The sequence below is a fragment of the Candida jiufengensis genome (genome assembly GCF_024610255.1).
Source record: "Candida jiufengensis strain CBS 10846 chromosome Unknown scaffold9, whole genome shotgun sequence".
In the NCBI taxonomy this organism is placed as follows: Eukaryota; Fungi; Ascomycota; class Pichiomycetes; order Serinales; family Debaryomycetaceae; genus Lodderomyces; species Lodderomyces jiufengensis.
Genome location: NW_026261554.1, coordinates 634,779 through 661,463, shown reverse-complemented (window position 1 = coordinate 661,463; position 26,685 = coordinate 634,779). Strand labels below are relative to the sequence as shown.

The 26,685-nt window shown below is 28.9% G+C and overlaps 15 protein-coding genes across 15 annotated transcripts; 11 read left to right on the top strand and 4 right to left on the bottom strand. All coding sequences in view use genetic code 12, as the record gives it.

Moving 5' to 3' along the window:
* Window positions 1-62: 62 nt before the first annotated feature.
* Window positions 63-950, bottom strand: KGF54_000294 (uncharacterized protein; the record flags this gene model as incomplete). The annotated part of the gene is made up of 1 exon (XM_051763473.1): window positions 63-950. One exon carries the CDS (start codon window positions 948-950, stop codon window positions 63-65), a length of 888 nt encoding a protein of 295 aa, XP_051622909.1.
* A 134-nt stretch (window positions 951-1,084) lies between these two features.
* KGF54_000293 (uncharacterized protein) lies at window positions 1,085-4,090 on the top strand (the record flags this gene model as incomplete). Its single annotated transcript, XM_051763462.1, has 1 exon — window positions 1,085-4,090. The coding sequence occupies one exon, from the start codon at window positions 1,085-1,087 to the stop codon at window positions 4,088-4,090; it is 3,006 nt and encodes a 1,001-aa protein (XP_051622908.1).
* Window positions 4,091-4,896: 806 nt separating this feature from the next.
* Window positions 4,897-6,393, top strand: KGF54_000292 (uncharacterized protein; the record flags this gene model as incomplete). Its single annotated transcript, XM_051763451.1, has 1 exon — window positions 4,897-6,393. One exon carries the CDS (start codon window positions 4,897-4,899, stop codon window positions 6,391-6,393), a length of 1,497 nt encoding a protein of 498 aa, XP_051622907.1.
* Window positions 6,394-6,404: 11 nt separating this feature from the next.
* MCD1 (kleisin alpha) lies at window positions 6,405-8,039 on the bottom strand (the record flags this gene model as incomplete). The annotated part of the gene is made up of 1 exon (XM_051763440.1): window positions 6,405-8,039. One exon carries the CDS (start codon window positions 8,037-8,039, stop codon window positions 6,405-6,407), a length of 1,635 nt encoding a protein of 544 aa, XP_051622906.1.
* A 1,597-nt stretch (window positions 8,040-9,636) lies between these two features.
* CTA26 (Cta26p) lies at window positions 9,637-10,704 on the top strand (the record flags this gene model as incomplete). Its single annotated transcript, XM_051763429.1, has 1 exon — window positions 9,637-10,704. One exon carries the CDS (start codon window positions 9,637-9,639, stop codon window positions 10,702-10,704), a length of 1,068 nt encoding a protein of 355 aa, XP_051622905.1.
* A 238-nt stretch (window positions 10,705-10,942) lies between these two features.
* On the top strand, window positions 10,943-11,428 carry ATP16 (F1F0 ATP synthase subunit delta; the record flags this gene model as incomplete). The annotated part of the gene is made up of 1 exon (XM_051763417.1): window positions 10,943-11,428. One exon carries the CDS (start codon window positions 10,943-10,945, stop codon window positions 11,426-11,428), a length of 486 nt encoding a protein of 161 aa, XP_051622904.1.
* A 939-nt stretch (window positions 11,429-12,367) lies between these two features.
* Window positions 12,368-13,459, top strand: XYL2 (L-iditol 2-dehydrogenase; the record flags this gene model as incomplete). Its single annotated transcript, XM_051763406.1, has 1 exon — window positions 12,368-13,459. The coding sequence occupies one exon, from the start codon at window positions 12,368-12,370 to the stop codon at window positions 13,457-13,459; it is 1,092 nt and encodes a 363-aa protein (XP_051622903.1).
* Window positions 13,460-13,659: 200 nt separating this feature from the next.
* On the top strand, window positions 13,660-14,130 carry KGF54_000287 (mitochondrial 54S ribosomal protein mL59; the record flags this gene model as incomplete). Its single annotated transcript, XM_051763395.1, has 1 exon — window positions 13,660-14,130. The coding sequence occupies one exon, from the start codon at window positions 13,660-13,662 to the stop codon at window positions 14,128-14,130; it is 471 nt and encodes a 156-aa protein (XP_051622902.1).
* Window positions 14,131-14,182: 52 nt separating this feature from the next.
* On the bottom strand, window positions 14,183-14,536 carry KGF54_000286 (mRNA splicing protein; the record flags this gene model as incomplete). Its single annotated transcript, XM_051763384.1, has 1 exon — window positions 14,183-14,536. One exon carries the CDS (start codon window positions 14,534-14,536, stop codon window positions 14,183-14,185), a length of 354 nt encoding a protein of 117 aa, XP_051622901.1.
* A 121-nt stretch (window positions 14,537-14,657) lies between these two features.
* Window positions 14,658-15,731, top strand: KGF54_000285 (uncharacterized protein; the record flags this gene model as incomplete). The annotated part of the gene is made up of 1 exon (XM_051763373.1): window positions 14,658-15,731. One exon carries the CDS (start codon window positions 14,658-14,660, stop codon window positions 15,729-15,731), a length of 1,074 nt encoding a protein of 357 aa, XP_051622900.1.
* Window positions 15,732-15,951: 220 nt separating this feature from the next.
* KGF54_000284 (uncharacterized protein) lies at window positions 15,952-18,840 on the top strand (the record flags this gene model as incomplete). The annotated part of the gene is made up of 1 exon (XM_051763362.1): window positions 15,952-18,840. The coding sequence occupies one exon, from the start codon at window positions 15,952-15,954 to the stop codon at window positions 18,838-18,840; it is 2,889 nt and encodes a 962-aa protein (XP_051622899.1).
* A 424-nt stretch (window positions 18,841-19,264) lies between these two features.
* IAH1 (isoamyl acetate-hydrolyzing esterase) lies at window positions 19,265-20,050 on the top strand (the record flags this gene model as incomplete). Its single annotated transcript, XM_051763351.1, has 1 exon — window positions 19,265-20,050. The coding sequence occupies one exon, from the start codon at window positions 19,265-19,267 to the stop codon at window positions 20,048-20,050; it is 786 nt and encodes a 261-aa protein (XP_051622898.1).
* Window positions 20,051-20,109: 59 nt separating this feature from the next.
* KGF54_000282 (uncharacterized protein) lies at window positions 20,110-21,756 on the bottom strand (the record flags this gene model as incomplete). Its single annotated transcript, XM_051763340.1, has 1 exon — window positions 20,110-21,756. The coding sequence occupies one exon, from the start codon at window positions 21,754-21,756 to the stop codon at window positions 20,110-20,112; it is 1,647 nt and encodes a 548-aa protein (XP_051622897.1).
* A 1,068-nt stretch (window positions 21,757-22,824) lies between these two features.
* PRO1 (glutamate 5-kinase) lies at window positions 22,825-24,069 on the top strand (the record flags this gene model as incomplete). The annotated part of the gene is made up of 1 exon (XM_051763329.1): window positions 22,825-24,069. One exon carries the CDS (start codon window positions 22,825-22,827, stop codon window positions 24,067-24,069), a length of 1,245 nt encoding a protein of 414 aa, XP_051622896.1.
* Window positions 24,070-24,224: 155 nt separating this feature from the next.
* Window positions 24,225-26,646, top strand: KGF54_000280 (CORVET complex subunit; the record flags this gene model as incomplete). Its single annotated transcript, XM_051763318.1, has 2 exons — window positions 24,225-26,478; window positions 26,636-26,646. 2 exons carry the CDS (start codon window positions 24,225-24,227, stop codon window positions 26,644-26,646), a joined length of 2,265 nt encoding a protein of 754 aa, XP_051622895.1.
* Window positions 26,647-26,685: the final 39 nt, after the last annotated feature.

Below are 26,685 nucleotides of genomic sequence, written 5' to 3'. Positions count from 1 at the left end.
TACTTTATATTCAAAGTACTAAATAAATAAAAAAATAAATAATGATAAAGATGAATTGAAAATTATAATCCTACTGGATTGACTTGATTTTTAATGAATTTATGAATTTGATCCCAATAAGTCTCCTGTAATACTGTATCATTGTGATAACTATTTTCAAATTTAATAAATTGTTTATAATCACTTTGTAATAGATTATAAATTTTATCCATATGACTTGGTGGTACAATTTCATCTTTACGAGCACTAAGTAGTAACACTGGTATTGATGATGGTATATTAATAACTAATAATTCAGATTCCCATTTTTGATGTACAAAACCAGCTGCAAATTTTAAAATTGGGAAAATATGAGGTATTGTTTTACGTATTGATAAAAATGTATTTTCTAATATTATTGCATGAATTGATGAAGATTTTGTAGCTGCTATATAAATTGAAACTGCTCCACCTAATGATCTACCATATAATATTATTGATGATTGTTGATATTGAGAATCTGTTTTTAAAAATTCCATTACTGTATCTGCATCTTTTTTTAAACCAATTTCACTTGGTGATCCAGTAGACTTTCCATATCCTCTATAACTATATATAAATACATTGTAACCAAATTGTTTATAAAAAATTGATGCAATTGGTAATCCATGACCTATATTTCCAGCATTAGGTGATAAGATTAAAACTGTTTTATTTGTGTATGAAGGACTTTTAATATCTTGTTTCATCGAATAACACTGTAAAGTTTCTCCATCTGGTGTTTTCAACTGTATCAATTCATAAGGTATATCATATTCATCAGGTGTTGCACAATATCCATGTCCATCATTTACCAGAGCTGGATATATTATTGTATTTTGATAATAATATAGTCCTGCTAATGCTAATGCTGCTAAACCTAAGCCAAACTGACCTATAACTTTAGCTATTTTGTATAATGACCAAAACATTTTATAGTCAGTGATTGTAAAAAGCAGTGTTATCACCAAATTTGTAACAACTTAATAAATTTATATTTTTTTTTCTGTATGTTAACTAAATTTATGCAACAACAAAAACCACCAAATTTTTAATTTGATGGTCAATGGCACAAAATATTCAAGGTAATTACAATTTAGCCAAATTTGCATTTAATATATATGGAACATTAAATAGTTCAAATTCAAATGATTCAGTTTCTCCAAATTCTTCATTAAATTCTAAAACTTCAAAAAATTATTTAAATCATCAATTTCATCAAAAATTAGTATTCAATTGTGAACGTGAATCAACTGCATTATCTCAATTAAATTTTGGGATTCAAATAAATAATTATAATAATGGTAATGAAATTAGTCATCATGCTGTTATAGGTGGTAAAAATTACCTACGACTTTTATGTTTAAATGAAGATCAACTGAGAATAATTCAAGATATAAACTTACTAGACTCTAAGTCAATATATAGAGGTCCAATTAAGCTAAATAATATAAACACCATAAAAACACACTCAAATACTATTGCTTGTGGATTATCAAGTGGTGCAATATCATTGTACAAAGTTTCACCTTCTGGTCAAGGGAAATTATATGCAAAATTATCAGATCATAAAAGGACAATTAATTCACTTGATTTTATAGATTCTGATAATCAATTTGTTTCTGGATCTCAAGACGGTAGTATTAAATTATGGGATTTGAGAGCTTCTATAAATAAACCAGTTTTAACATTGCAAGCTAATTTACATAATGATCCAATTCGAGCTTGTCAATATAGTCCCCATTCATTAGTAAGAAATAAAACATGTATATTATCAGTACATGATTCAGGAGCATTATGCAAATTTGATTTAAGATCAAGCGTTGGAAGCAATATGTATTCTCCAGATAAGAAATGGAATTTGCATTCAGGTCCAGTACTTTCATTACATATTCATCCAGAAAAAGAATACGTTGCCACTGGTGGTAGAGATCAAAAAATATGTGTTTTGAACTATGGTGAATCACAATCTTCTTCAACAAGGTCAGCTGCTGATAGTATGATCAATACATATGGATCAGTTTTAAAAGTTAGATGGGGTTGTTATCCTTTACATGAAACTTTAGATGAATTTAATGAGCCAACAGGGAGTGCACCAAACCCTTTAATGAATTATGATTTAGCATGTCTGTACTTTGACGACCCAACAATTACTGTTTTTAATTTAAACAGAAAATATATTCCAAAACAAATTATGACTTCATATTTACAAAAGCCTATGGCTAATTTTGTATGGGCCCAAAATAATAATCAATCGAGAAAAATATGGACACTTTCCAAAGCTAATATGTTCACAGCATATGATTTAGACCTGACAAATGATCCCGATGTTAGACAACCACTTGAAGATTTAAATAGTTTATGTATGACTTGGAACAATGACAATAATTTTATAATGGTAAACCAAGATAAATTTGATTTTGAAATAAATGATGAATTTGAATCAGATGATTTACAATCGCAAGATAATTTTGAATTTAGTACTAATGAAAATTTTGATGATAAACTAGGAACTTCATTAACAACATCACCTATTGAAAAACCACAATTAGTAAGATCGTATACGCATAATCCTATGCAGCAATTAATTGCTAAATCTCCTTCGCCCGTTCTAAGAACAAGTACAAATGGGTTTGACTTATCATCTTCAACACCTGGTTATAGACCCAAACTTACAAGAAATCCTTCGCAAAATACTCAAGAATCAACATTATCTTTTGGTTCAGCTCCACAACCAAGTAGAAAACTGATACGGCATCAGTCACATCAATACCATAATTATGGTCTTTCAAGTCCATATGCTATACCTGTTGAATTCCCATTTCCGACAAATGATGATGAAATTTTTAGAGTTTTATCTACTGAATATATTGTGAAAATTCCTGATGGGTTTAATGTCGCAGATGTTTGTTTATTGAATGCAAATACAGCTGATCAAGCTGGTTCACATAGAACAAGTCAAGTATGGAGACTAATTGCTTTAACTTTGGAAGAATTAAATGAACCAATAGTTGAGGAAGAAGTAAAAGAAGAAATTATTGTTGAAGATAATAATGATAGTGATTCACATAATGATAATAAATCCATACAATCAGATTTAGGTAATATTGTTGGATCATTCAATTCAAATTCAACTTCTACAACAAATTATGGAAATAAAGTTTTGAGTGATAAAAATAATAGTAATTCCAATCTAATGGAAGCTATTAATAATAGCAGAAAAAACAGCTTTTCACAAAGTTTTAGAATTAACAAAGAAGCAGAAGAAGATAATATTAGTGAACATTCAAAATCGAAACCGATTCTGATTAATGAAGGATACAACAATGAGAATGCTAATCTAATGAATTCTGCTTTTTTAAGATCAAGTCCTAATTCAGGTGGAACATTTTCAAGTTTGGCATCATCTCCAAAATCTAATGGTGCTATTTCACGTAAATATTCTCAAACTCAATTGGCTATCAGAAGACAACTGTTGAACAAGATTGAAGAAACACCAACAGAATCAACATTAACGAAAAAACTAAGAATTAATGAGTCAAAAGCATGGGGTTTGAAAAATTTACTAAAGAAGTCATTAGATTATGCAGTTTTACAAGGTGATATAATTTTTTGTTCTTCTATAAGTTTATTATTCTATGATATTACAACAAATATTATTTCATTTGATCAATGTTTAGATTGGCTTTCCATCTATATTGAAATTTTACAAAGAAAACAATTATTTGTTAATGCTATAAATATTTTAAATTCTGCTCCCTTGGTGGTGCAACAAGAATTATCAAAACTGTTTTCATCTGACTTGATAAGATTATATTGTTCAAATTGTATGAAATTATTAGTTAATGAAACCTCAAAACATCTGCAAAAGGGTGAATTTGGTTATTGGTATTGTGATGAATGTAAGCTGTTACAACTGACTTGTGTATACTGTAATGAACCATGTAAAGGTTTGGTCGTGAATGTGAATTTAAAATGTGGTCACAGAGGTCATTTTGGATGTTTAAAAACTTGGTTTATTGATGATGAAAATATTGAATGTCCCGGTGGTTGTGACTTAAAGATTATTTAAATTAATAGTAGATCTCCAAATTCTAAATATTTTTTGATTAGATTATATTTTACAGCATAAACTCCATTTTCAATTAATTCTAATTCTTCATCTTCTAGATGTAATAATATTGGATCCTTTGTTATACACTTCACAAATACAAATTGATTCAAATCTGGTTCTATTATCATATTTTGTCCTCCTGTATTATCATCTAGAAATGTTAAAATTTGTGGAAGCTTTTTTAAAAAACAATTGTTGTATAGTGATGTAAGTAGTTGATAATATTTGTGAATATAATCTTTCTCTTCTTTTGATAAATATAAGTCTTCATCTTCGTTATTTGACTTGTTGATGTAAAATATTGTAAATTTATTTAACTTCAGTAGTCTTGTTCTTAGATAAAGCCGTACGATATAACTTATCCTTTCTATATCAGTCTCTATAATCATTAGTTGTAATTTAAAATCACTCGATATTATCCCATTCCCACTATTGATCTCTCCATATTCATGACTATCTAGTAAAAATTGTTGTTGGTTTGATATATGCGTTAAAATAGTATTTAATAGATCAGTTTTATATGGTAGTAGTTCTGGTGACATTCTTTCATTCATCATTGCCGTTATTAAATCTTGTTGTATTAATAAAGAGGACTTTTGGTACTGATTCGTCGAGGAATCCTCGAACTCCTTTAAAATATCATCAATATCCATGATTTTATAACTGGTGATGTTTTTGGTTGTAAAAATGAAAAAAAAAAATTAATATAAAACTTAAGATCAAGCATACGCGTTGTTTATCTTTGATAACAATAATCTTAAATTATGTCTGAAGAAAGACAAAAATTATTAGAACAGAAAAGACAACGACTACTTGAATTAAAACAAAGAAGATCTGCTAATGCTAATTTAATTAATGATGTTGTTAAACCAACAAAACAAAGTATTGATGTTTCAACTCAGACAATACCAATAATAATTTCAAACACACCACTTAAAGAGGAAATAACTAGTGTAGTCACACCAGCAATAGAAGAAAAACAATTGAATACTTATGATGTTGGTATTCAAACCACTACCCAAGTAGAAGAAGAACCCAAAGTAATAGAGCCTCAAGTACAACCAGAATTCATAAATAAATTAGATATATCATCAACAGAATTAAACCAATCAATTATCGAATCTATAAAGTTAATAAATAAACTACAAATAACTAAAACAATTGATTTAAAAGAAATCAAAGAAAAGGCAAAAATCAATACAAATTTCATAGAATCTTCATTTTCCTTTAAATTTGAAAGACCAATTGCATCAGTTGATTTGATTGATTCATCAGTGGTTGTATGTTTTGAAAAATCCTTTGAGTATGATCATGATGCTATAGTCTATCACATAGAAGATGAAAATCTTATACCAACTAATTATTTATCTTGTATACCAGCAATCACCACTATACAATTTGACAAATTCAGTAAAAACAAAATATTAGGTTTTTCAATTAATGATAAATTTTGTATATGGGAACTAGAACCGAATACATTAATTCAAAATCCTACTTTAATTACAAACTCAAGCTTTTTTACAAGACCTAAAAATTGGTTTTCTCATAATGACTCAATTATACTAATAAAACAGCTTAAATTAGATACTAATGAATGTATACTAACGTTGTCAAAAAATTTCATACTAAATATATGGTCAATGAATTTATTAAGTTCACCTAAGTACTCGTTTAATCTTAATCAAGCTGATGAGTTGAAAAAGGAAAAACTACAGAGAATTAAAGATGCAATGTATGTCGGTAATGATGAACTCGTAGGTGAGATTACTTTAAATGTGTTTAAATTGGTGATTCTAGGAATTAATAATAAAATGTATAATGAAACACTATCAATTATTCATGAAGATCCAAAAAGTTTATTGACAGTATCTATGATTAGTCTAAGTCAAGGGTATATACTTACGGCTCATTTAGATTGGACTTTAAAAATATGGAGAAAAGGTGACAATGAACCATTTAAAGAAGTGAACTTCTCAAAAAAGATTATAAAACTAATTGAGAGACCAAATTTTGAGTTTCAATTTATAACGCTAAGTGAGTATCAAAACAAATATTACATTGAACTTTGGGATCTAACAAAACAACTATATTCACCAATCATCAAAATCATCGAACAAAATGAACCTATAAAATTTGCACAATTCAACGATCCGAACAAATTGGTAATTGCCAAAACCAAAGAATTTTTCATTTATAATATAAATACAGATTTTAAATTTGTTATGGATGAAAATACATATGATAAAGGATTATTCAATTAAAAAAAAACACGCTAAATAAAATTATATAGATTATCTCTTGATGTAATATTAATTGTCTTGTCACTTTGATTTATTTTAATACAATCATTTGTTGCTAATACCAATACTTCAAAAAAACATCTTGAAGCTTCTCTTTTTGTATTCATAATATTTTTGTTTTTCATACCTAATGGTTTTATTGATTTTGAGTCTTCTTCAATTAATTCATTAAATGTTAAAGTATGATCTAGTCTAAACATATTTTGTAATTCTTCTGTAATTTGTCTGGTGCTTTTAGCAACATTATCAATCCTTTCGTCTCCAAAACTATCTTCTTCTTCTTCATCATCTGATTCTTCTTCTACTGGTTTTCTTGGTTTTAATGCTGTATCTTTTTCACTTTCACTATCTGACATTGATAAATCTAAATCCATTGAATCTGAAGTTGATTCACTATCATCTTCTTCTTCTTCTTCTTCTTCTCTTTGTTTTCGGAGTCTTAATTCTGCTGATTCATCATTTAGTTTTCTTTTTTTAATTACTTGATTTGCTAAATCTTCAATAATTTTTAATTTTTCAGCTATTGTTAATGGTGGATGATTTACTCTATTTGATCTGGTTGTGGTGTTATTTACAGTATTTCCATTTAACATATTTTCTTGATTTTGTCTTAATGTATCTATTGAAATTGTCATATTATCTTCTGAATCTATAATTAGTCTTTTATTTACTATTATCATTTGTCCATCTTCGGTTATTCTTGTTCTTCTTTGTCTTGGTCTAGATTGTCTTTGAGGTTGTGGTACTGGTTGTTCAGGTTCTTCTATATTTTGAGCATCATTGATATTTTCTTCTGGGATTTCTTCAGTATTGTCAAAATTTAATTCAAAATCTCCTCCAAACTCTTCACCCAAATCTTGATTATCTGGAAATAGATTATTTTTACTAAGATCTCCTAGTATCGAGTTGTTATCATCATTATCATCATTATTAAAAGATAAATTTCTACCCATTTCAATTGATGCATCATAATCTTCTTCATTATTTATATCATTTAACTCAAAATCTAATTCCATATTTGGTTGTGGTGACGATGTTGTGAATTCTTCATCATATCTACCGTACTCTATTGATCCCGCAGAAATATCTACTTGTTGATCAGTTGTATTGAAAACAGTGGCTAATGTATTTATCGGTTGTTGTATTGGATCTTCTAAATTTAAATCATCTTGCCATAATAAATCAAAACTCGTTACTTGATCTTTTAATATAATTGTATTTATATCTTGGATTGTTGTTTGTTGAGGTGGTAAGTTTATTCTTGTACTTGTAGATCCATCAGATCCTAATTGAACTCCACTTGATAATTTGAAAACCGTTCTTAGTTTATATAAAACATCATTTATATCATCTAACAAATACTTTGTTTTTCGTGAATAAATCTTAGTAATTCCTAATAATAATTGTCCTGATAATCTTAAAGTAATTGCATCTATTTCATTATCTGAATTTGTTGAATTATGATTATATTGATTATTTATATATTCGGTTGATTTAACAATATTTGTATTTAATAATTGATGTTTTGATAATTTTTTGTCATAATTTGCAGCTAACCAGATATTACTCAATGGTCCTTCTCTTGTTATTATTGATTCGGGTAACATGTAAGTTAATTATGTGGTAAAATTCTGTTGAAATTGTCTTTGTTGTGTAGATCGAAAATGAAAGTTTTAATTTTTGTTCCTCTGAATTATTGAAGGTTTGTTTACAACTATCCAATTTTATTGATTTTGTAATGAATGAATATTAAAATTGACTTGTTATCTTTGATAATGCTGAAAATATATTTAGATGAAAAAGAAGCCGTAGAATGATGCAAATGTAATATAAATAAAAAATTTATCAAGCAATTGTGATTTAATTGTAAATTGATTTAATTGTAAATTGAAATGTAGTTTTCCACTATTTAAATCGCGTTTCGTATTGTTTTGATTTTCTATATCGCTTTGTACCGCGATTAAAAAATATCTAAACATAAAAATTTGGTAGCGTATGATTAGTACGGATGTTAAAAAGTTATACCAATCTTTTGCAATACAGCAACATATTTTGACTGTAAACTTGGCCAATTTCAGTCTCAAGGTCTTTTAAGCCCAATAAACTAGTAATGTGTTTTTATACTAAATGTGATTACCACAAAAAATCTTTAGAATTATCCAACATCAAGGCTTTGATATGTAGCTTATACATGTTTAATGTACTTTTTTTACATTAATTGCAAAGCAAATACTTTATAATTTGATTTACTACAAAATTCAGTTTTCTAAAAATTACAACTATATATACTTTGAATAAACTTATTTGAAAGCAAGATATTCTGTATCCGTAACAGGTAATATAAATTTACACACTGAACTCAAGGTATTGTGAATTTAAGCCTTAATAACTATTTACCTCGACGAAAACGCTACCAAAAATTGTTTTAGATTTTTGGAAATTGTTTCATGTAAAAGCTTTTCCTACAATCAATGCTAAAAATTAGTCACTGGTTCTTTTTTCTCTTCTCAAAATCTTAAGAGTTTCCTAACTAAATCTAATCAAAAAATTTTATGACCTTATGTTTCCTCGGACTCGATCATTAAGAGAGTTTCAATCAAAAAGTAACAAGTCTTACCGCTTCGCCATCCCAACTTGTTAGTTTAGATTTAGTACTCAGCAATTTTTGACTTTGCTTCATCCCCGTCTGGCATTTTGCAATTTGTTTCTCCTATCACTTTAATTATTTATTCAGCTATACCGTCAAATTGACAAGAAATATTAAAAATTATTGGTGTATTTTGGGTTGGCCATTGCGTTGACTGGTAAGCCTAAATGACCATTTTTGCTAGTCAAACTCTGATTTGTTTAGTTCTGTTTGGTAGAACCTGCATGATTGAGATTGACGATTATTGGACTTCCCCTCATTTAAGATGGCTATACGAAATGATCAAAATCAAAAATTTAAAACAATGATTTTACCAAACCAAGTATGATCAGATTTTAGCAATCAGTCTTGTCAAATTTTACAATTCAAAAGTAGTTTAAGTTCATTTGAAATGAATTCGAGTGGTGAGTATCTCCAGGTTTTAAAATATTTCCAGCTTTCGGTAACAAAAGAAAAAGTGAGAAAAAAATTATCTAAACAATATAGATCAATTTTCTACTAATTTTATCGATCTACTAACTATTATTTGATCAACTCAATCATCATAATATGGCAATATGTCAGCCAATCTACAGACGAAACTAGATAACTCATTAAATGATATACTAAAGACTTCGGGGTTTATATTTGAAATAATTAATAACAACAAGAAACAAAGTAGTTTAATCACAGGGCCAAACAATCAATTAATTCAACCAACTATAATTCAACAATTAACAAATCATATAAATAAGTTTGATGAAATACTAGATGAAACGATTTTCAAATTTGGAGATGCAAAATGGTGTATTGATACAATGATTGAAAATAAACAAAAACAAGAAGAATTAAAGATCAAAGAAGAATTAGAGAAACAAAAACGAGAAGCTGAAGCTAAAAGATTGAAGGAAGAAATGGAGGCCAAAAAGAAAGCAGAAGAAGCAGCTGCTGCAAGGGCCAAAATAGAGGCAGAAGCAAAAGCAAAAGCTGAAGCAGAAGCTAAGAAACAAGCAGAAAAAGAAGCAGCGGAAATGAAACGATTACAAGAAGCAGAAGATCAAAAAAGAAAAGAAGAAGAAGAACAGCAGAAGAAACAAGAAGAGGAGGAAAGAGAAAGACAACAACGAGAGCAACAACGAGAGCAACAGCAACAACAGCAACAACAACAACAATCAAGTCAATTTGGAAATTTTGATGATTTATTAGGATTTGATGTAAGTATAATGCCCCAATCAACAGATCAAAAAATAAATGATGAAAATGACTTCCTTTCTTCTATTAATTATAATGATATAAATTTGGATATACCAATGGATGATGATAATAAAGATAATGATGTATTTATGAATATCGATGATTCAAATAATAATACCGGGGTCATTAACGATCAACAAAGTAATACAAATCAATCACAACTAAATAACCCACAATCTTCTAATAATAATAATAATGGACCAGATAATAAAAATGATGATGATATGGATTTAGATATGAATAATTTATTAGGTAATGATGAACTGATATTAGATGGTTTAAATATGAGTTTACTAGATACAGGATTTGAAGGTGAGGATAATAACATTAATAATGCAACAATGGGTGAAGAATTTGATGTTGATAATTTTTTAAATCAATTTAGTAGTTGAGTCTGTATGTACTTAGCAGTTTTAAAAAATGTAATATACTACCGGATTAGAAAGTCTAGTAAGTAAGCTACTAATAGTAATTAAACCAATAATATTGTAGATCCTGTATATAGCACACAATAGTAAAAAAAATTAATTTCGGTCAACCAATTGAAAAAAAAAAGTTTTGAAACGTTAAGACATCAAACTTCAAACATATCACCTTACATAACAACTACAACAACATCAACAACATATAATGTTTAGACAATCATTACGTCAAGTAGCTAAGCAATCGATATCTGCTGCAAGGAGAACATACGCAACTGAAGCAGCTCCATCATCAGATGCTTTAAGATTATCATTAGCTTTACCATTTCAAACATTATATGCAAACACAGAAGTTGAACAAGTCAATTTACCATCAATTAATGGTGATTTAGGTATATTAGCTAATCATATTCCAATCGTTGAACAATTGAGACCAGGTTTATTAGAGATTATACAAAAAGGTGGAGAAACTGAACAATACTTTGTCAGTGGAGGAATTGCAATGGTACAACCAGGTAATAAATTAACTATAAGTGCTATTGAAGCTTTTAAACCAGATCAAATTGATGCAAGTGCTGTTAAAAATTTAATTGCTGATGCTCAAAAAAGAGCTGAATCAGGTGATGAAGTTGTAGCAGCTGAAGCTAACCTTGAATTAGAAGTTTTAGAAGCTTTACAACACGTTGCTAAATAAATGGAGAAGAACAAATAAGAGAGGGCTTAATTACATAGAGGTTTAAGATGACAATGATATATTCCAATTAAATAGATATTGAAGAATAATCAAAAAAATATAAAAATATCAGTGAAAGGTTTTGGAATTCTGAACTTTCAAATTACTCTCTTTACAATTTGAAGTAATATCTAGTTACAATTCACATGGTTACTTACTATTAAACCACAAATACGTGGAATGTACATGAACCTTATACAAAGCTAAAAAATCTAATACTTGATATCTCTCCGAAAATTTAAGTAGACGTAAGAGTAAATTTGCTGTTTTACATTAATTTGGCATTAAATTCCAGATCAATCAATCAATTTTATCAAGAGCTTAATTGAACTATAATTTGCTAGTGTTTAATTATTCCGAGAATAGTTGCAAAATTTTAAATTCTTAATTTTTTCAAATACCAATTACAGCGTCAATTTGAACTGGAAAAGATCAGACTTGTTTGGATTATGTTTTTACATATATCTTAGTAGAGATCATTTGGTAAATTCTAATTATTTACAAATTCTTTTAATTAGATCTTAGTGTTTAGATATATGCTTTAATTCTTATAAATCAAATAAGTTAATAGAAATTTAAAGAAGAAATCTTTACTTGTTAGTTAAATCTTTAATTACCCCCACGCAATCTTGCTAATTTTTTACAATATGCATAGAATATTTTGCTTATATAAAAAGGTAATTTATTTCTCTAATTCTATCTCAATTTATTTTCACTGAGATTTTCATTTTTTCAAATCTTTATTTATCAACTTTTTAATTCAACTTTAATAAGGTAATTCAATTACAATTTTTTAAATTCAATTGAATACTTATTAATCAATTCAATTCAAATAGAAAATAATAAATTGCTAAAAATTTTAGAATCTGAAAAAAAATCACACAAAATTAAAATCCAAATATGTCAGATAAAAATCCATGTGTTGTATTAGAAAAAATTGATGATATCCAATTTAAAGATGAATCAATCCCAACAATTGATCAACCAGATGAATGTATTGTTGAAATAAAATATGTTGGAATTTGTCATTCAGATATAGCTTATTATAAACAAGGTAAAATTGGAGACTTTAAATTAGTCAAGCCAATGGTTCTTGGACACGAACCTTCAGGAGTTATTTCAAAGGTTGGAAAAAACGTTAAATCATTAAAAGTTGGTGATCGTGTTGCTATTGAACCAGGTATTGTTAAATCAAGAGCTGATAAATTTTATAAAGAAGGTCGTTATAATTTAAGTCCAATGGATTTTGCTGCAACTCCTGATCCAAATGGTAATAATCCTCAAGGTGCATTATGTAAGTACTACAAATCACCAGCTGACTTATTATATAAATTACCAGACGATGTTAGTTTGGAATTGGGTGCCTTATGTGAACCATTGAGTGTTGGAGTACACGCTATTGGAAGATCAAATTTGAAACCCTTGGAACCAGTTGCGGTCATAGGTTGTGGCCCTGTGGGTCTTTTATTAGCTTCAGCGGTCAGGGTCTTGTATGGTAACCCCACAATTTTGCTCGACATAGTAGATGATAAACTTCGTCTTGCTCGTGATATCGGGGCGGCATCCCATACTTATAATTCAAAAGATGGTAATGTTGAAGATTTGATTAAAGCCTTTGATGGAAATAGACCTGTTGTAGCTTTTGAATGTACTGGTGCTCCTCCTTGCATTGATTTAGCAGTTAAATGTGTTGAAGATGGAGGTCGTGTTGTTCAAGTTGGAAATGCCCTGCTGGATACTGTTCCATTTCCAATTCTTAATTTAATAAATAGAGAATTAACATTATATGGCTCATTTAGATATGCTTATGGAGATTATCCAACTTCAATTCAACTTTTGGAAAGAAATTACAAAAATGGAAAAGATAAAGCTATTGTTGATTTTGAAAGGTTAATTACTAATGTTTTCCCATTCGACGATGCAATTAAAGCTTACGAATTTGCAGCAAAAGGTAAAGATTTTGTTAAAATCATGATCAAAGGTCCAGAATAGATATATAGTAATAAATATCAAGTGTAATTAATTGAGTAAACATAATGATTCTACAATATAATTTTCAACATGCTTGAAACATATCTTGCTACCAATCGCTTCACAATAATTTTTTTTTCAATTTTTTCAAATATCACAAATACCTTTTCTAATACTTAAATATCGCTGTTTAACTTCAATCTCAACGAATAACCACTAGAATGTCACTAACATCAAAAGAAGCATTTGCAAAACTTCCCCAAAAATTACATAACTTTTTCATAAAATATCCACCAAGACCCTTTTCACAATATCAAAATAGACCATCATTAATAACGGATTCATCAAAAAATCCATTTTTCCCAAATAAAAATCCAGAAACTGGTAAATGGCATAGTTCACAATATTCAAGAAGAAGATCAGCAGACTTATTCAAATTAGCAAAAAAATTTGGTATACAAGATTTACTACCACCAACTCCAAGAAAATTCCATGAAGATAAATATGAAAATAAGAAATGGATGCAAGGTATGATACAACCTGCTGGTAGATCAGATCAAGCTGAATTGGAAGAGAAATTTAGAAAGAGAGAAGAAGCAATTAAGAATATGGATAATTTGATAGTCAAAGCCAGACCAAGTTATAAGAAATTATTGAAGAAAAAAGAAGAAAGAAGGAAAACGTGGTTTTAAATGGATGCTTGTATATATGTATTAATGTAAATAAAATGTTTCTCCACCATTTTCAATTTCTACCTCTACCTCTACCTCTCAAATTACTACCTCCTCGTTTAATAGGTTTTGCACTAGGACCAGCCCCATGACCTTTTATTTTAGTTTCTGATTTTTGTAAAACATGATCTATATTTAAATCTTCAGGTAATAGTATTTGTCTTATTTGATTACCTCTTATATTTATGAATTGTAGTAGTATTGGATCTTGATATAATTGTTGTAATTTAACGTTTCTCAAATTCAAATTCATTGAAGGTGTACAAGATAATAAAGTTCCATTAATTATATTACCATTTTTTAATTCTACTGTTATTGGTTGATTCGTTGAATTGGGTATGTTCATAAGAAACCTAACTAGTTTCATTGTGTGTCTTGGTTGTAAATGATGAAGTAATTTAAAGATTAATGTTTTTTTTTAGCGCATTTTTGGAACCAAATATTTGGACACATTTTAATTTTCAGAAAACACCTTTCATTAATTATTCATGAGTAATCCAATAATTGCTAATATTAAAAGCATACCACCAGTTACAAGATTTTTTACAATCTCAACTGTATTGGTATGTTTTGCAATTAGAAATTTCTCCCCTGCATTGGACTCATTATACATTAATTTCACTACACTATTACAAGAATATGCATTAATTAGACTTGTGACGAAAACAGGTCTGTCATTTCAAATTATAAAAGTTATATCACTAACAATATTGGGATGGTATAGATTTATAACTTCGTTTTTAATACCTTCAGGTTTATTCCCACCAAGTATGAGTGCATTATTAGATACTTATTTTTTTTATACATTTTCAAATCATTTAGAAGCTCATGAAGGTAAATTTAAAGGAAATTTTCCAGATTATTTATGGTTTATAATATTGTGTGGTACATGTATACAAATAACAAATTTATTCATAGATGCAGTTACTGGAAATTTTGCACGTTTAACTTATTTCCCACATGAAAATTTATTAGCTTGCATAACTTATGTTTGGTCAAGAAGTTTAAAAAATGCTAAAATAAATTTATTAGGTATAATTCCAATAAAGGCATATTATTTACCGTTGGGTAATTTACTTGTTAAATTAATACTTGGTGGTCCAGTCGCGTTAGTTGATACATTAGTTGGAATTTTTAGTGGTTATTTATATCTTTGTTTACAACTGCAAACTTTACCATTTTATAATTTAATGCCAGGAGCTTATGGAAAGTATAACACAAAAAAGAGCCATGAAGGTAGAAGAGTTGGAATGACACATATCGATAACCAAGAGCAGCGCGGTGGTTATCAATATGAATTTATTGAAGATAGTATATACGACAAAGGCTGTTTAAAAGCTCCAATTTGGTTATATCATTTGTTATCATATCCAACAAATACGTCAGTAAGAACAACAGCTTTTACAACAATTGGTAAACCTCCTTTAATTAGTAAAAGACAAGAGGGGCAAACGAATAGTAACAATAATAATCCAAATTCAACTGGTAATACTACAGGTTATTCATGGTTTGGTAATGGTGAAAATGCATTTAGAGGTAAAGGACATAGATTAGGTGATTAAGCCAAAATCGAATGATTTAAGCTCGTCAAATATTACATATTTTTACTTCAATTACTCGCTATCTTTTTGTAGTAAAGAATTAATAGAAATGATAATACATAAAAGAAATGAATCACAAAATTTATAATGTACACTAAAACAAAATCTAAAACTAAACTCTAAAATTATGTTGTTGTATTGTACTCAATCTTTATCAATTGCTTTTATAACTTAAAAAGTAATGTCAACTACTCCTGGACTGGGTCCATCAAATCCAAATCAACCATCTAGAGTGGATGAGTCTAGACAATCTAGTGTTACAAGTATTTCAACTCCGAGAAATAGATCAACAAGTGTATCAAGAAGAAAATCAAGACCAGCTTTAAGAAAACATCATAGTATAAGTCAAAGTCATGCAAAATTAATCTATTCAGTTGATGATGATATTAACGAACAAGAAGGAGATGAAAATGAAGGTTCTAAGCCAATTGAAGCAAATAACGTCAAAAAAACAGATCGAGATTATTTAGAAGGTTATAATGATGCATTAAAAGCATTATATCAAAGGAGAACTAGTAAAAGTCCAATGAGACAATTCCAAGAAGCTCAAGATGTACCAAATATTGAATCAACAATAGCCAAAGATTTATCAGATGCCGAAGTAAATTTAAGATTACTAAAGAAAAATGATAAAAAGAAACACCTTGTTAGTGATGAAGATGATGAAGATCAGCCACAACCAGAAGATGATGAACAAGAAGATGTGGAGGATGCACTGGACAATGGTTCTATTGGGTCCAATTCATCAATGGAGTCACTTAATTTGAAAGAAAGGCAAAATGCAATTAATTCAACTCACCCGTTCGGTATCAAAATTTGGAAACCATCATTGTATAAAAAGGAAAGATCTGTTGCAACAAGAGCGGATGAAGATATTCATGATTTTGATCCACGACGTCCAACAACTTCAAGAATCTTTTGGGGTGTAAGGCTAACAAATATAATTTGGAGTTTAACAGCTGGTTTGTTAATTTTCATTACATGTTTAATTGGAGCATTATTTGTATTTTTATTTTCTGGATTTGCGATAAAACCAAAACTGAGAGCTTATGTAGTTGCATTCTTGAAATTAGGTAAATATTGGTTATGGCCATTCGGAAAGTTTGTATTGTTAAACAAAGATAAAAATTATTTGGATGAAGATCAATTGGAAGGTAGAACACTTAATGAATTTCATCAATGGAGAGCTCAAGAAGAAGGTAGATTATTTTTTGCACCTCCAAGACGTTATACTGGCACAACTGAAGAATCAGCACCATTAATGAAAGATCATAGAGGTAGACCTTTAAGAGATGCTTATAGTTCATTAGAAGATGGACGAACACCCGAAACTGTTCATGAAACAGATGATGGAACCGAAGCAAATGATATTAAAGTTAGATTTTTTGGCAGAGGTGATTGGAGTTCTGGTAGAATTGCATTTTATGTATATTTTTATGTGATTGTACAACCAATTTCGTATTTAGTGGGTTTATTATGTTGGTTATTAGTATTTACTATACCAATAACTAATCTTACAATGACTTTAAATGATCATGTAAGACGTCATCCATTAGCTTTAGATTTTGAAATGGAAAAAGAATACTACCAGAGAAGAGAAAAAAATCCAGCATTGAAGAGAAAGAAGCAAATGATTTTATTATGTACCTATAGATGTTGTGGTTGGCATTATTATAAATATACTATAGACGGTACGAACATTTTTTTCATAAATTTGAATTCAGTTGTGTTATTCGTTATTTTTGATTATTATTTTCTTAAAGAAACATTAAACTGGGACGCCTTCATCACCAATTCAACGGTTATTTTTTGTTTGTGTTTATTTTCAATTATTCCATTAGCTTATTTTATTGGTCAAGCTGTCGCTTCAATATCTGCTCAGTCATCCATGGGAGTAGGTGCTGTCATAAATGCCTTTTTTTCAACAATTGTTGAAATCTTTTTGTATTGTGTTGCATTAAATCAAGCTAAAGGTAAATTAGTAGAAGGTTCTATGATTGGTTCAATTCTAGGTGGTGTTTTACTATTACCTGGCTTATCAATGTGTGGTGGTGCTTTTAAGCGTAAGACTCAACGTTATAATCCTAGATCTGCTGGTGTTTCATCAACAATGCTTTTATTTGCAATGGTGATTATGTTTGCCCCATCTTTGTTTTATCAGATATATGGAGCTTATGAAATTAAATGTAATAAATGTGAAATAAATACTGGTCTTGATGATTGCACCAAATGTCGTTTTATACAACCAACATTCACGTTAGATCCTTTATATTTTAAAGTCATCAAACCTTTTTCATTCATTGTTGCAATTGCATTATTTGCTGCTTATGTCTGTGGATTATGGTTCACATTAAAAACTCATGCTTCACTTATCTGGGCTACGAATTCCCATGAAGTTAAAAAGGAAGATTATTTTAGATCACCGAGTGTTACTAGTGTCAATACACCAGTTCATGCAAAACCTAATAATAAGATAGCAGTTCAAAGACTCGAAAGGGTAAACACACCATCTGATGCAGATTTCAGAAAAGAACATAAGGAAGATGAACAAGAAGAGGGAGGACATGAAGCACCAAATTGGTCAAGAACTAAATCAACTGTGATTTTATTAGGAGCAACAGTATTATACGCAGTGATTGCAGAAATTTTAGTGGACAATGTTGATTCAATTTTAGCTGATTTTCCCATTGATCCAAAATTTTTAGGTTTGACTATATTTGCGTTAGTTCCTAACACTACTGAATTTTTAAATGCTATTTCATTTGCAATTGGTGGTAATGTTGCCTTGTCAATGGAAATCGGTAGTGCTTATGCTTTGCAAGTTGTATTGATTCAAATTCCAAGTCTTGTTGTTTACTCAATGCTTAAAAATTTTATGAATGTTGATCAAATTTTTTCTTTAGTTTTTCCAAGGTGGGATATCATAGCTGCTTTAATTTCAATTTATCTTTTCACATATATTTATGCAGAAGGTAAATCAAACTACTTCAAAGGAGTGATTTTAGTTATATCGTATGCGGTAATTCTTTGTGGTTTTTATTTTAATCAAGCTGTCCAGGATTTAGAGTAATGCTTATTGGAGCTAGAAATGATGGATTGGTGCATGCTTAATTGGTCTTGTATATCATTTAGTGACTTTATAGAGAAAAATCTTTATTATTTTTGAAAATACCTCTTAACGATTTTTTATTTGTTTTTCATTTCTGTTATTTGTTTATTTTGAAGAAACATATAAAAGAAATTGTCATGGCCATAAGCTATGCTATGCTTCATAACCTATGTTATGCCTAATAACAGAGCCACAATAATTACTTTATATAAATACTTCCTTATTTCACCTCAATCATCTACTTTATATAGAGATCATCCAGAGATATAACTACGTGATAGCGACATTTATCGACCATTAAATATACATTATTATTAATCTAATTAATACTGAAAATAATTATACAACCTGTAAACTACGACAGAAATTCAGCAAAGACACCATAATGAATTACAATAAATTTATACTATTTGGAGACTCAATTACTCAATACAGTAATGAAATAAATGATAATTTTGCATTGCAACCTGCATTACAGAACAGGTACATTAGAAAATTAGATGTAATCAACCGTGGGTATAGTGGATATAGTTCAGAACACGCTAGGTTGATATTGCCAAAATTACTTGAGTCAGAATTAAACTCAAAAAAAGACAATATTAAATTGATGACTATATTTTTTGGGACTAATGATGGATTTGATGATATAAATTCTATTCAGCCTGTGGAATTGGAGAGGCATAAAGAAAACATTAAATTCCTACTTCAATTGGCTTTAGAGAATAACATTAAACCTATACTTATTGGTCCTAGTCTTCATGATCCAAAAATCGCTAAAGATGAATTTTCAAATCTGGACAAAGGAAGCTTAGGAAGGGACGCAACAACGAATGAAAGGTATCATCAATACTCCGAAGGAGCTAAAGAAGTTGCTCAAGAATTTAATGTTCCTTTTGTGGATTTGTGGAACTTATTCAGAATAGACGGAGGTTGGACCAAAGAACAATTATTTGAAGTAAGTGGTGATAAGGAGCATTGGCAAGTTGGTACATTAGCTGACTATTTAAATGATGGAATACATTTTACTTCCAAAGCTTATAGAATTATGTTTGATGGAGTAGTGAAGGCTATAGAGGATTATTATCCAGAATATTTACCGGAAAATTTACCAACAAAGTTAGTTGGTTGGAGAGAAATTAATCCTGATAATTTAGAATCAATATTCAAATAGAATGATAGAGTAAGGTACATTACTTTTTATAGAACTTAAGTTTCAAATTTCTCTTCAATCTAGATACTTTCAATTGAAGATGTTTCTTTAGAAGCATCCTGCAATTTTGCTTTCTGTTCATCCTTTTTAGTTAAATAATGAACCAAACAGGTAACTATTAAACCCAAAGCAGACAAACAAGCAGTGTATGTAAAGCCAATGAAATATTCCGGTTGATATTTAGTGTTCCAAACAGCTATCGAAACCATTGAAGTGACATAAGCTAGAGTGTTAGTCACCACAATCACAAAATTTCTTTTCAAATCATCTCGAACCAACAATGGATTTCTATTTATCCAGGAAAAAATTTGACTTTGCATAAATGCTGGAGGAATAGCTATCAAAACATATAAAAAGTAGTGAAATCCAACTGGAACATTCCATTTTGCAAGTAAACTGCACCCTATAATGAAAATAATAAACCCAGCTATAAGAAAATGAAAGTTCTTTCTACCTCCCAAAAAATCATTTAAATAGGAAAATATAATTGTCACCCCAATCCCAATTGCACTCAGAATTGCTGGCCAAGTATTATATACGCTAGATGGTTTCTTCAAATACAACTTCAAAAACAATTGGAAAGTTGGTTGTGAGCTGGAGTTACATGAATTGTTGTAACAAAGAAATAGTATAGGAAATACAAATAAATGCCAACTATTGAAAAACTTTTTGATGGCAGGTAATGTATAGCGTTGTCTGGTGTTCAATTGAGCTTTAAGTAACCTACGTCTTTCCAAGCCAACTAACACGTCTCTTTCTGTGAAGTAAAATGTATCCTTCTTATTTACTTGAGGTATACCAGGATGGACAATTAATGTATATAAACCAATGACAAAACTAATCATGAAATCAAAAACGAACATAATTTGAAAAGGTTCCAACGAAGAATGTTTGAAAGTTTTAATAATAGCTTGTTGTAAAAGTGGAGTAATGATACCTGCCAATCCAGCTGCAATTGAAAAATATGCACTCCGTTTGGTCAATTCGTTTGTTCCATAATTTGATCCTAAAATATATTCAGTACCACTAAAATAATTACTTTCAGCACTTCCAATAAGAAATCTTAAAGCATACAAGGAGCTAATGTTATCTTTTTTAACACCAATCATTGCCAAAGTTAAACAACTAACAATCATAATTGTAAATCCAAAATAATATCTTGCATTTACTCGATGCATGAGAATGCTTAGTGGAATTTGAAATATAATATAACCAATTGTAAACATCGTTACCATATAATTATATTGATTTTTATTCATGTTATAATATTCTGACATTCCATTCACGTAAGAAGTTGTAATATTTGATTGATTTAAATATTTTGCAGTATATCCTAAACATGAAGATGATAAAAGAAAAAAATCGAGTTTTAATAAATATGATTGTTCAATTGGATTTTTGCCAGTTCCATCCCAAAGAAATCTTTTAATTTTAAATGATAATGAATTATTTCTTTTTTCTAATTCTTCTGGTGTTAAATTAACTGATATATCAATATATTGTTCAGGAGTTTCATCAATTTCAACTTGATGGAATTTTGTATCTCCTGTTTTATTTAATGGTGAAGTTGATGAATTTGAATTTATAGATGTATTTGATCCATCAGATGGTCCATGATCTATAGTCTTTTGATTACCATTAGGAATAAATTTATTCCAATTTACCATCTTATGAACTTTTTCAGTGATATTTTCAAACTATTTCACACTGCTTTCAAGTAATATTTCACATTTTCACTGAAATGTTCATATCTTTTATATCTTTTATATCTTTGAATTTAGTTCTGTTTTAGTCATTGTGGCAGATGATGAAAAATCAATCTGATTAATTACCTTACTAATCAATTTTGTTTAATTTATTAAGTTATGCATCAGGGGGAACAATAGTATTCTAATTTAATTTAATAAGAATGAAGTATTTAGAATGTGGCTTCTCTAGATTAATTGATTAACGAATTTTTTTCCTTCTTTTGTTAATTTTTGTTAACTAATTAATTGTAAAACCAAATCAAATTAATTTTATATTAAATAATACGAATGCTTAGTAATTTGAATATCAAATGATAAATAGAAGATCAATTAATAAAATAATCTAAAAGAATCTATAAATCGTAAATTAAAACTTTGAAAAATTTCTTGAATTTAAATTTTGACGTTTTGAATTTAAACCTTAAAAAAAACCCCCCTACTATTTTTGTGTAGAGTGTGATAACTTACTACAAGAAAATAATACTTCGCTTAAATGTTTAATAATTATTTTGAATCAAATATCTTTAATCTTTCTTGAATTTGTTTTCATCTTTTTCCTTGAATCAAATAAATTATTGATTTCATTATCTTAATTTGAAATGAATCGATTTTTGTCAATCTCTTATCAATCTCTTATCAATTATTTTAAAAATCTGTGGTTGCAAAGTTGGAGTGCATATAAATAGATCGGAAAATTAGATTTTAATTCTTTATCTCGGAATACTTTTATAGCAATAAATTGCAAAAAGAAAGCTCAAACTTATGACAAGGAATGCCAATTTGTTAATCTTCAAGCACTTGAAACCTTATCTCAAGATTACATATATTGATATTTTATTGATTGATTTCATAGCTCTAGATCTTGCAAATTACTTTAAAAAGATAATTTCCAGATGGTAGCAACAGAATATTAACATGACTCAAAAGATTGAAAAATTTATGATTTTAATCAGTTGAATATTGCAACCAAACTTAAGGTCAAATAATATGACAGATGATAAGAAAAAACAATTTACTATAGTGGTGAAAATTGGCTCATCATCTTTAGTAGATGCTGTCACTAGAGAGCCAAGAATTGCAAATATGTCACATATAGTTGAAACTATAACAAAATTAAGAAGACAAGGTCATAAAATAATTATTGTATCTTCAGGAGCTATTGCATTTGGTATGAAAGTAATGAAATTAGAGAAAAAACCATCAAAATTATCAGCAGTTCAAGCATTAGCTTCGATAGGTCAAGGTCGATTAATTGGATTATTTAATGATTTATTTAGACAAATGGATCAAACTATTGCACAAGTTTTAATTACAAGAAATGATATAATTGATTATACTCAATATAAAAATGCTAAAAATACTATAAATGAATTATTAGATATGGGGATAATACCAATTGTAAATGAAAATGATACTTTATCCGTTTCAGAAATTAAATTTGGAGATAATGATACTTTATCAGCAATTACTGCAGGTATGATTCATGCAGATTATTTATTTTTAATGACTGATGTTGAATGTTTATACACGGATAATCCAAGAACTAATCCAGATGCAAAACCTATATTGGTGGTTGATAAAATTGATGATTTAAATGTAAATACAAATGATGATGGAGGAGCAGGTTCAAATGTTGGAACTGGAGGAATGACAACCAAATTAATTGCAGCTGGGTTAGCAACTAATGTTGGTGTTACAACAATAATTACACTATCAAGTCAACCTCATTATATACTAGATATTGTTAATCATATTCAATCACAAGAAGTTGGAGATGGAACAATAGAGGAACAAAGAAGTATTTTACAAAAGGATATTGATGATAAAAAAATTCCATTACATACTAGATTCCTAAGCTTAGCACAAGACATCAAAATACGATCAGATAAAAGATTCTGGATTTTACATGGATTAAAAACAAAAGGAACTTTAATAATAGATAAAGGTTGTTATAATGCATTAACTAGGAGAGATAGAGCTGGTCTTTTACCTGCTGGTATTGTAGATGTTGTTGGTACATTTCACGAGAATGAATGTGTTTCAATAAAAGTAGAACAAGAAGATTCAGATGAATTGATAGAGGTTGGTCAATGTAGAGTCAATTATACTTCAAATGAAATTAAATTAATAAAAGGTCATAAAAGTCAACAAATTGAATCAATCTTGGGATACGCTGATAGTGAATATATTGCACATAGAGATAATTTAGCATTCCCACCAACTAATCAATAATAAACTACTTGTATATAATTTTGTATTAAGTAATTGTATATCTTACTAATTGTACATATTAATTGTGTATTGTAGACACTTACAATTTCGGTGCGCAATATTATTTCTTTGAATCAATTATCACTACTTAATTAAAGATCAATGTCTTAATATTCATGATCAATTATATTATAGATCCATTAATAAATGATCTACCGTTAAAATCTAATGAAGTTATAACATCAATATCATCATATGAAAGAAATATCTATATAGGAACTTCAAAAGGTACATTATTTCATTATCATTTATTTGAAGATGCAACTGATTATTTATTAATAAGTCAATTATCAATTGGATCTAAATCGATAAGAAATTTAACATGTCTAAAGGAAACTCAAAAACTATCGTTAGTCTGCAATGGTTTCGTCGAAACTTATATGTTACCTGAATTATCACCATTTGCAACAACTTCTAAATTACAAAATATAAAGTCAATTTGTCTATACGAAGGTGGAAACTCCATAATTACAATTGCGAAAGACAAACTACAAATTCTACGATTGGATGGAAATCAATGGAACACAATAAAAGAAATTGACTACAATGGAGCCATAAAAGTTACTTCACCAGTGAACAATTTAATTTTACTAGCAAATAATAAAACTTATGCAACACTAGATACAACTAACGACAATTTATCTCCATTATTTGAGTATAAATCAGAATTGGATGTACAGCCACATATAATTCAATTTCAGACTCCTCCTGGAGATCGAGAGCATTTATTAACTATTCTGTCCGACGAAAATACATCAATTGCCATGTTTATAAATTCCGCAGGTGATGTAACTAGAGGCACGTTGACTTGGATTGATCAAGGTTATCCAAAGAGTGTTGCAATTAGTTGGCCTTATGTTTTTGCAATTTTCCGAAATTCACTAGTTGTTTCATCTTTAGAAAGTTTGGAGAAGGTTTTACAAATGGAATTAGTGGACTCAAATACACCTAGAGATTTGGAAAATCAAGAAAATATAAGTACAAATGAATCAAATTATAACATAGGTTCTGCGGATATAGTATATGAGGACAAAAGTGTTGAAGAATTAACTGGTAAATCTGAAAAATCATTAGCCAAGATGGTAGTATATAATGAGAATAAAGTTTTTTTATTACATGAAGAGAATATTATCAAGACAGCAAACAAATTATTTCAAGAATCTCTAGAGACTAATGAATTTGAAAAAGTTCTAGCTTTAGATGACGAACAAAACTATACCCACCTTTTGAAAACGTTAGCTACTTTTCTTAACGAAGAAGATCCTTTTGAGTTTCTTGTGAAAAAAGATTCAGATGGTGCTTTTAAAATTAATCCAAACTTGACACTCAAACTATTGGGTGAAGATGCTCCATATGAAGTCTATCCAGGTCTTCAAGAAGTAATCGATCAATGGGACTTTAAAGATGGAGAATTGGAAAAAAAGTACCTCCAAACAATGGAACCAAATGAAATGACAAAAGAATCTAGATATTTGTATTATAAGATACTACCGCTGGATACGATTAAAACATTTATAGACAAGGACACCTGGAGTAATGCAGAAGATGATAAATTGATAATTAAAGAGCTACTAGAAGACCCCAAAAAGCAAATATTGGTATCCAAAATTTACAAACTGAGTACAACTGATGTGACGTCTGAATATACCGAATATCTACTAAAATACATTCAGTTTGAAATAATAGATGATGCTATACAATTTTTACAAAAAGCAAACCTTGAAGAAAAAGAGTATAGTAAACTATTATTAAACGTAATAAGATTAGATCAAAAAAAGGGTTATGATTTTATAAAGAAGTCCAAGAAATATCATGAAGTCAATAGAAGAATTTTGAATGGGTTATCAGACGAGATGAAAGGTGAAGATTTTTCCTTTTTACAAATTGAGTTACTTGAAACGTCATTTTATGAAAATGAAGCTTTGAAAGATGAATTGTTTGAACTTATAATGTCCACATTAAAATCTATTTATAATGATGATATGTCAGCCAAGGTAAAAAAAGTCCACGAAGACTACAAAGTTTACAACTCCTTGGAGAATGACAACTGGCCCAAAATATCATGGCTAAGCTACCTCAACCTATCACAAGACGCTAGTATTAAACCATTTATTGAGCTATATCTCAAATCTTTCGAATTAGCTTTGGCAAGTGAAAAATCTACTAACATTTTCCAGTACCACAAAATCTACAAAGAACAAAATATACAAGAATTACTCAATTTTGGTGACTATTCAACTGCTGAAAAATTGGCAAAAGGTAAGTCAATAGAGTTTAAATACTATCCCAAACTTCAACAAAACACGTTTGAATACGACAAAACGAAATTGATATCAATCTTCGAGTTTTATCTAAGCATTTATGAAAAAGGTGAATCGGTTGAGCCTGCTGTTCTGCATTTTTTAGATACATATGGAAGTCATTTTCCAACTCATGAGATTGTCAAACTTATTCCAGAAAAAATGCCAATAATTTACATCATTACCTACCTACAAAATAGCATCAAACAATTGAAACAAAAATCTAGAGAAAAATTAATCACCAAAACAATTACCAAATTAGAATTATCAAATACTA